The sequence below is a fragment of the Camelina sativa genome, chromosome 1, assembly GCF_000633955.1.
Source record: "Camelina sativa cultivar DH55 chromosome 1, Cs, whole genome shotgun sequence".
NCBI lineage: Eukaryota > Viridiplantae > Streptophyta > Magnoliopsida > Brassicales > Brassicaceae > Camelina > Camelina sativa.
This window is the reverse complement of record NC_025685.1, coordinates 10405476-10414801: the sequence shown is the minus strand read 5'-3', so window position 1 is coordinate 10414801 and position 9326 is coordinate 10405476. Positions and strand designations below refer to the sequence as shown.

Genomic DNA, 9326 nt, shown 5'->3' with positions numbered 1-9326 from the left:
GTATTAAAATTGTACAAACAATTCAATATGTCAAATAATTTACTTTTGCACAAACTAAAAAAAACACTATTTACCTCAGTTACGTTGCTTAATTATTAAAATTTCATACACTATGTCAACCTCTTGACTGAGCTACAACAATTACTCGAAAACATGAATTGTTACCACAAAAATAATGCCAAAACACCCATTACGCAAACGTTAGTTAAAATGTCTCGATGTGGCGTACATGCGCTACAATGTAACATGCTCCTACATCACCATGTGATTGCTTGTTTCAGATGCGTTTAAAGATTCGCAAGTAAAAAACCAAAATCCTATCTTGGGGCACAAGAACCTATCGTTTTCATGGTCACTTGTCTGACGCAACATTTAGGCGCGCGTCAATTGTCATGGTTTGATAATATTTCGACAAAAAAAAAAATGATCAACAATTAAAGAAAATTAACAATCACACTAAACAGATAAATTAACAATCACCCCCGAACCTGTTGAAGGATTCTTAATTTTTTTCTGCTGACGTGGCAGGCGATTTTTAGAGCGATTAGGGTTTGTTACGGGTTCTGCACGCATGCCACTGCCGCCGGCTCCTCCAGAGCACTCCGGTGAGGCTCTGGTGCCGGAAAAGGTTATTTCAAAACCGGTTTTAGTTGAGAATGATCAGACTATTACGTTGGATGGTTTAGAGGGAGAGCAGGAACAGGGTGCCCTGCTTCTGCAGAAGGAATCAGGGGAGGGTTCATCGGAGCAAAGGATGGGTTCGAGTCAAGGGGTATCCTCCGCAACTACAGTTCCTCCTTTGGCCAAAAATTCGTGGGTCCAAGTTGCGAAGAAACACGTTTTCACTCAGCAGAGGTTTGTGGTTGATGCAGTTGATGGCAAGGAGAAAGTCACCGTCCCAAAGGAGGGTTTTGCGGATGCAAAACCTTTATGGGAAGATTTTGTTATTGATAATTTTTTAACAGAGAAAGCATCCCATGTCGGAAAAATTCACATGATTATGAACAAGATCTGGCGTTTGGGAGACAAAACAAATTTGATTGATGTTTTTGAGGTCAATGCTAACACTATCAAGTTCCGTATTAAGAATGAGGGAATTCGCAGAAGGGTTTTGAATAGGGGTATGTGGAACATCATGGATATCCCGATGGTAGTTTCGAAATGAACTCCTTTTGCAGAGGAGGTTCAACCTGCTATGAAATCCATACAATTGTGGGTCACTCTAACGGGTGTCCCTCCATCATTGTTCTCTGAGAAAGGTTTGGAGTTCTTAGCCAGTGCTGTGGGGAGGCCTATTCGGCTCCACCCGAAGACAGAAGCATGTGAGAGATTTGATGAGGCAAAGATTTTGGTTGAAACAAATTTGAAAAAGGACTTACCATCGGAGTATGTTATTACAGGTGAAAAAGAGGGGGAACTTGATGCTGTTGTCAAGTACTCTTACCCGTGGTTACCGCCACGATGTAGTTGTTGTCAGAAATTGGGTCATCTACGAGAAACTTGTCTTTCTGTACCTCGTTCCACACCTTCGGTTCAACCCTCTATAGATTCGCCTGTTCAGGATACTATAGTGGGGGATATTTCTTCACCTGTGGTGGATGAAAAAGCTCTAGCTGATCAACCTGATCAGGCAGAGCATTCAATGGAAATTGTTGCAACAGAGGTCATTCCTCCGGGTGTTGGTAGTGGGGAGCTCGGGGGTGAGGAAGCTGGTTGGACTACTCCATCAAAGTCAGCCCGCAGTCCAGGGCAGCGTAGTAGTGTGGAGAAGTTGAAGTTTGGTGAGGTTTCCATTCTCTCAAATGCTTTTTCTGCCCTAAGTGGTCAGGATGAGATGGCTGAAAAAGTGAGTGCTGAGGAGGAGGAGGGGACGTATGTGGAGGACGAGACTACTGATGCGCCTTTGGAGGCTTCTGTAAAGCTTCCAAACGCACAGGTTGCTTCTCAACAGGTTGGTATTCAACTGTGCCAATCGCTTCCGCGAGAATCAAAGACTGCTCATAAGGTACTATCTGCTACTTCTACTCAATCCTCTAGGCTCCCTCCTAGAGATCAAAGTAAGAGGGCCACTACCAAACTCCATTAATGTATGGTTTTTTTGGAATGTGCGTGGGTTAAACAAATCAGCAAAACATTCCATCATTCAAAAATGGATTGTCGATCAGAAGTTTCAGTTTGGTTGTCTCCTTGAGACTCGAGTTAAAGAAACTAAGGTGCATGTTCTTTGTGACAGGTTGTTTAAAGGTTGGACTGTATTGACTAATTATGAATTTAATAGGCGTGGTCGGCTCTGGATTGTTTGGCGTAATGATGCTCGTCTCACACCTTTCTATAAGAGTGGCCAACTGATCACATGTTCTGTTATGCTTGATGGACTTGAGAGTGAGTTTTTCTGCTCCTTTGTTTATGCGTCAAATTCTGCTCGAGATCGAAAGGAGCTTTGGGCTGATTTACGAGATCATTCTGACTCTCCTATTATTCGGAGTAAGCTGTGGTTGATAGTGGGTGACTTTAATGAGACTTTGGACATGTCGGAACACTCTAGTGTTGATGATCACCCTGCAATCACTTTGGGAATGCAGGATTTTCAGCAGGCGGTTAATTACTGTGCTTTGTCGGATTTAACTTCTCATGGTCCACTCTATACGTGGTGCAATAAGAGGAAGGATGATCTCATTCTAAAGAAGCTGGATCGAGTGCTTGTGAACGATGTTTGGTCTCAAGTGTTTCCGCTCTCTTATAATGTTTTTGAGGCTGGAGGGTGCTCAGACCATTTGCGATGTCGGATCCACTTAAACATGTCTAATGAGGTGCAATCCAATACTCGTAAACCGTTTAAATTTGTCAACGCCATCGCTGAGATGGAGGCTTTTAAGCCAATGGTTGAAGAGTTTTGGAAGGAAACATAGCCCATTTTCATGTCCACTTCTTCTCTGTTTAGGCTCACGAAGAAGTTAAAGGCTCTTAAGCCGTTGATCCGTAGATTGGCGACTGAACGGATGGGCAATCTGGTAAAACGGGCAAAGGATGCATATCTTATGCTTTGTCAGAAGCAGGAAGCAAACCAACTAAATCCTTCTCCACAAGCTATGCATGAAGAAGCGGAGGCATATACCAAATGGGAACAGATTGCCGGCTTAGAGGAGAAATACTTGAAGCAAAAATCAAAACTGCATTTGTTGCAGATTGGGGATCAGAACAGCAAAACTTTCCACCGAGCAGTCGTGGCTCGTTTTGCGCAGAATTCAATAAGGGAGGTTCGTATGCAGGATGGTAGTGTAACGGCTAAAGCCGAGGAGATAAAGGCAGAGGCGGAGAGGTTCTTTTGAGAATTTCTGCAGCATAAACCAGATGATTATGTTGGAGCTTCAGTTGTTGAGCTTCAAGACCTACTCTCGTACCGGTGCTCCGTAGAGGATAAGCAAAAACTTACTCGCCAAGTTAGTGCTATAGAAATCAAACAAGTGCTCTTCTCGATGCCAAAGGATAAGTCCCCGGGACCGGATGGGTACACTGTCGAGTTTTACAAATCGATTTGGGAGTTTGTAGTGGCGGTTCAATTTTTCTTTGAAAAAGGGTTTCTGCCAAAAGGGGTAAATTCTACAATACTTGCTCTTATTCCAAAGAAGTTGGACGCCATAGAAATGAAGGATTATAGGCTGATCTCATGTTGCAACATGCTTTATAAAGTCATATCCAAGCTCCTTGCCAATCGACTTAAACTGATTTTGCCTCTATTCATCTCGGAAAACCAGTCCGCTTTTGTTCAAGACAGACTCCTTATTGAAAATCTGCTTCTTGACACGAAGTTGGTTAGTGGATACCATCTAGATTCTATTTCCAGCCGATGTGCAATCAAAATAGATATCTCCAAAGCTTTTGATTCAGTTCAATGGTCTTTTCTCGAAAATGTGCTGCTCTCTTTGGACATCCCCTTCGAATTTATTCACTGGATTATGCTATGTGTTACCACAACATCTTTCTCGGTTCAGGTCAATGGAGAATTGGCTGGTTATTTCTGCAGTTCTAGGGGTTTGAGACAAGGTTGCTCTCTCTCACCATACTTGTTTGTTATTACTATGGATGTACTGTCAAAGATNGCAATCAAAATAGATATCTCCAAAGCTTTTGATTCAGTTCAATGGTCTTTTCTCGAAAATGTGCTGCTCTCTTTGGACATCCCCTTCGAATTTATTCACTGGATTATGCTATGTGTTACCACAACATCTTTCTCGGTTCAGGTCAATGGAGAATTGGCTGGTTATTTCTGCAGTTCTAGGGGTTTGAGACAAGGTTGCTCTCTCTCACCATACTTGTTTGTTATTACTATGGATGTACTATCAAAGATGCTTGATAGAGCGGCAGGTTTGAGGAGATTTGCATATCACCCGCAATGCAAGAATCTCAATCTAACTCATTTAAGTTTTGCTGATGATCTAATGGTTCTCTCTGATGGTAAGCTGCGGTCTATTGAGGGGATTCTGGAAGTATTTGATAGCTTTAAAAACGATCAGGGCTTCGTATCAGTATGGAAAAGTCTACTGTCTACCTTGCGGGTGTTACAGATTCTTGTAAACAAGAGATTATGGACCGTTTTCAGTTTGGTGTTACTCAGTTTCCTGTACGTTACCTTGGGCTACCGCTAGTAACTAAGCGCCTCTCTTCTGGGGACTATAGTCCTTTATTGGAGCATATAAAAAAAAATAGGATCCATGACGGCTCGCTTCCTTTCCTATGCTGGTCGCCTTAATCTTCTCTCTTCGGTCCTCTGGAGTATCTGCAATTTTTGGTTGTCAGCTTTTCGTTTGCTACGCCAATGTATTCGAGAGATTGATAAGATTTGCTCTGCATTCCTCTGGTCTGGACCGGCCCTCAACTGTCACAAGGCTAAGCTTGCTTGGGAAGATGTTTGCACACAAAAGACTGAAGAAGGACTTGGTTTACGATCTTTGAAGGAGGCTAATGATGTTTGTTGCTTGAAGTTAGTTTGGAGGCTTGTGTCGAATGGAGACTCCTTGTGGGTCCGGTGGTGCCGACACTACTTACTACGGAAGGAGTCGTTCTGGTCTATCAACCACACTGTCTCCAGGGGATCCTGGATGTGGCGTAAACTCCTTAAATATCGTGATCTTGCCAAACAGTTTAGTAGTGTTGAGGTGAAGAACGGTGCACATGCTTCTTTTTGGTATGATGCGTGGTCTCCAATGGGGCGTCTGATTGATGTTGCAGGTGAGCGAAGGTTCATTGATCTTGGGATAAGCGAACATATGACGGTCGCTGAGGCATGGACTCATCGTCGTCGGAGACGGCATCGAGTAGAACATCTAAACCAAATAGAAGACGCACTAGCTCTAAAGTTTCAAACACGCACAGATGCAGAGGATATCCCCTTATGGAAAGGAAAAAACGATACCTATCGCACGAGGTTCTCAACCAAGGAAATATGGCTCCATATACGTACCACACCCGACCTGGTATCCTGGCACAAAGGAGTCTGGTTTGCCCATGCAACACCTATGTTCTCCTTCTGTGTTTGGTTGGCTACGAGGGACAAACTCTCAACTGGGGATAGAATGATTCTCTGGAACAGGGGACTCTCCCCGACCTGTGTTTTCTGCAATCAGTCCATCGAAACTCGGGATCATCATTTTTTTACTTGTGGTTTCACCTCAGGTATCTGGGATAATCTCGCAAAAAAAATATACAAGACACGATTCTCTTTGAATTGGCACACTCTCCTTGGGACAGTCTCTGCTCCTTGGACGACTACGGAAGAAGGTTTTCTAGCACAGTACATTTTTCAGGCAACGGTTTATGCACTCTGGTGTGAACATAATAGGCGGCGGCATGGTGAGCACCCGATCACAGAAGTTCAGTTGATCAAGTGCCTTGATAGACAAGTCCGAGATCAGCTCTTAGCGATCCAAAGGAGTGGTGATAGTCGTTATGCTAATGCCTTACACCTTTGGCTAGCATCAAGATTTTAGCTATTAACAATTTTGACCACATTTTAAATTTCTCTTTTGAATACAATTTTGGCTAAAAGTTGCACTAGTTGTAAACACGTATTTTTCTTTTGAATTTAATTTGACATTTTATTAAAAAAAAAAAAAGATAAAATAACTACATATTTTATTTATTTGTTTTATTTTACTAATATTTGCAAAATATTTTACTTTTAAATAACCTAATCTCACTTTCTTTTCCTAACTTTTTGTTTTCGACTCGACGTAAGTAAAAACATCAAAAGGGGTTTAAATTTTCATAATGGGCCTGAACTATTCGGTCCAACGAACAGAGTTATACGAATGAAGACGAAACAGTTACGGGAGCTTTTGTACGTATCTATTTGTTGTTGGCTTCATTCGTATTACACAGTCAGCTAGCGTTATTTTATCTCTTCGAAGAATCAGACAAAAGCACCGGGAAAGAAAGAAAAAAAGAGGGAGAAGAACAAAACATGAAATTTGAGCTTGTCTTCATCCCCTATCCTGGAATTGGTCATCTTGGAGCAACTGTGGAGATGGCGAAGCTACTAGTTGACCGTGAAACCCACCTTTCTATCTCCGTATTCATCCTTCCTTTCATTTCCGGGGGCGAAGTCGGTGCTTCCGATTACGTTGCAGCACTCTCCGCCGCATCCAACAACCGCCTCCGCTACGAAGTCATCTCCGCAGGAGATGAACTAACCTCCGAGCTGACGAGTAATTATGTCCATGTCGAGAAGCAAGTGCCAAAGGTTAAACGCGCCGTCACAAAACTTGTCAACGAGTACTCGACGCTACCGGACTCCCCGAGGATTGTGGGGTTCGTCCTAGACGTGTTTTGCACCTCAATGATAGATGTGGCTAACGAGTTTGGTTTTCCGAGTTATATGTTTTACATATCCAGTGCAGGGATACTCGCACTTGGATATCATATTCAGATGTTGTACGATGAGAACAAATACGATGTGATTGAAAGTGATTATTTAGACTCGGAAGCTGTGTTGAACGTTCCGAGTTTGAGTCGTCCTTATCCGGTGATGTGTCTTCCTCATGCTCTTGCATCTAAAGTGTGGCTCCCCTTGTATGTATACCAAGCGAGAAAATTTAGAGAGCTGAAGGGTATTTTGATTAATACTGTTGCTGAGCTTGAACCTTATGTGTTGAAGTCTCTTTCGAGTGGTGATAGTGATACTCCTCCTGTTTATCCTGTTGGACCATTGTTGCATCTGGAGAACCATGCTGATGGTTCCAAGGACAAGAAACAATCGGATATTTTACGGTGGTTAGACAAGCAACCACCTAGTTCGGTTGTGTTCCTCTGCTTTGGGAGCATGGGAGGCTTAAGTGAGGAACAAGTAAGAGAAATCGCAATCGCCCTAGAGAGAAGTGGCCACCGGTTTATCTGGTCTCTCCGTCGTGAATCTACTAATATATTTAAAGAACCTCCTAGGGAGTTTACGAATCTAGAAGAAGTTCTTCCGAAAGGATTCTTTGATCGGACGAAAGATCTAGGAAAAGTGATCGGATGGGCTCCTCAAGTGGTCGTGCTTGCGAATCCGGCTATTGGAGGATTCATCACTCATTGTGGGTGGAATTCGACGCTAGAGAGCCTTTGGTTCGGTGTTCCAACGGCTGCATGGCCATTATATGCAGAGCAGAAGTTTAACCTTTTGTGATGGTGGAGGAGCTTGGATTGGCCGTGGAGATAAGGAAATACTGGCGAGGCAATCATTTATCGGGGCCGGCAACGATTACGGTGGAAGCGGAGGAGATAGAGATAGCAATCAAGTGTCTGATGGAGCAGGATAGTAAGGTGAGGAAGAGAGTGAAAGAGATAAGTGAGAAATGCCATATGGCTTTAACGGATGGTGGATCGTCTCAAACTGCATTGCAAACGTTTATTCAAGACGTTATGAAGAACATTTGAGGTTGTTAAACGTTGAGCTATAGAACTTGTTAAGGTTGAGGTGCAAGATGCTGAGAGTGAGGGCAGTCCAAGCCGGTTAACCACAGCCGGAAAACAATTTGGATTAATTTCTCCAATGATTTGAGCTGTGATGCTTGTAAGATAGCAATTGATTTAGAGGACAATTTGGATTTCTCTAATGATTAGACGACAATGCGTAAAATGGTTTTTATATTACGTGTAATTGATGGATATGAAACGAAAATCTAAAGAGAGGTAAACAAAGAAATAAGCAATGGTACTATTAAATGAACATAAGTGCAAACAACACGAAGCATCGAATCAATGTACAAACAGCATATAATTTGTATGCAATTAGTATAATTGACACTCTAATGTTTTCTTGGTTTCTTCCACCTACCTACTTAGCTACTCTCACGAATTCATAGATACTAAAAGTTAAAATCGTTTTAAACTCCTCTAGCATATTTTTCAAGCACATAAGTATTATTTATGTTCAAGAGTGATATCGAAAACCATTATTTTTTTGCTAAACTTGGAAACATGTTTAAATAATCAATTACTCTAACTATCAAAATCATCTAAACAAGGATAACAAAAAATTACTCTAATATGTCAAAAAGGTTGTATAGATTATCTAATATCTCAACTAGATGCTCTTTACCTACTCAGTTGCCTAAAACTAAAATTAAACTTCATCTTTACTTTTTCAAGAGAAATGCAATCTTGTCATATTCAATAGGGGAAAACGACTCAAAACTACATTATGTTTGAAAAATGGACTATTCGTGGTTATTCCTACACCATGAGACTCCCTGCCTTGATATTTTCACCACAAAGAAAACAATCCAAAAACACCCAAAACTTTCCTTACGTCCGTCATCAATATGTGGTTCCTTCTTTGATTAAATGGAATGCATTTAATGAAAAGTACTCAAGTAGTTAAGACCGCGACACAAACTCATAATTCTGTTTACGTGGGGGAGAAAGAACCTAAACGTTTTTTTTTTTTTTTTTTGATAACTAGATTAACAATAAAAATTTCAGCAGATAAATATATATGTTTTACTAATTTTTTTTTTTGTTTAGATAAATGATTTTGATATGCAACTAATTGATATTTTCTTAAGTTTTAGTTTATATTATTTACGTAAAAGATACTTTTTTCCTATATAGATATTTTTCTTTGTGCAACATATTTTTACTTATATACAAATGATGCTTTTAATTAGTTGAAAAAGCAAAAATTAAAATATCTATTTAAATTTTTATAAAAAGCAAAAGTGAGAAAATGGTAAAAAAAATTAATAGATATGTTACCTACATTTTAATTTTTACTTATATAAAAATGATGCTTTTAATTTTCTTATTTTCAAAATTAGTTACTTCAAGTGAATACAATTTAATTTTTA

General features: G+C 40.8%; 1 protein-coding gene across 1 annotated transcript; it reads left to right on the top strand.

Annotated features, from left to right (window-relative positions):
- LOC104786859 (UDP-glycosyltransferase 71B7-like) lies at window positions 6434-8102 on the top strand. The gene is given in 2 exon segments (XM_010512312.2): window positions 6434-7652; window positions 7655-8102. Coding segments are annotated over 2 exon segments (1452 nt in total). The 5' UTR covers window positions 6434-6460; the 3' UTR covers window positions 7915-8102.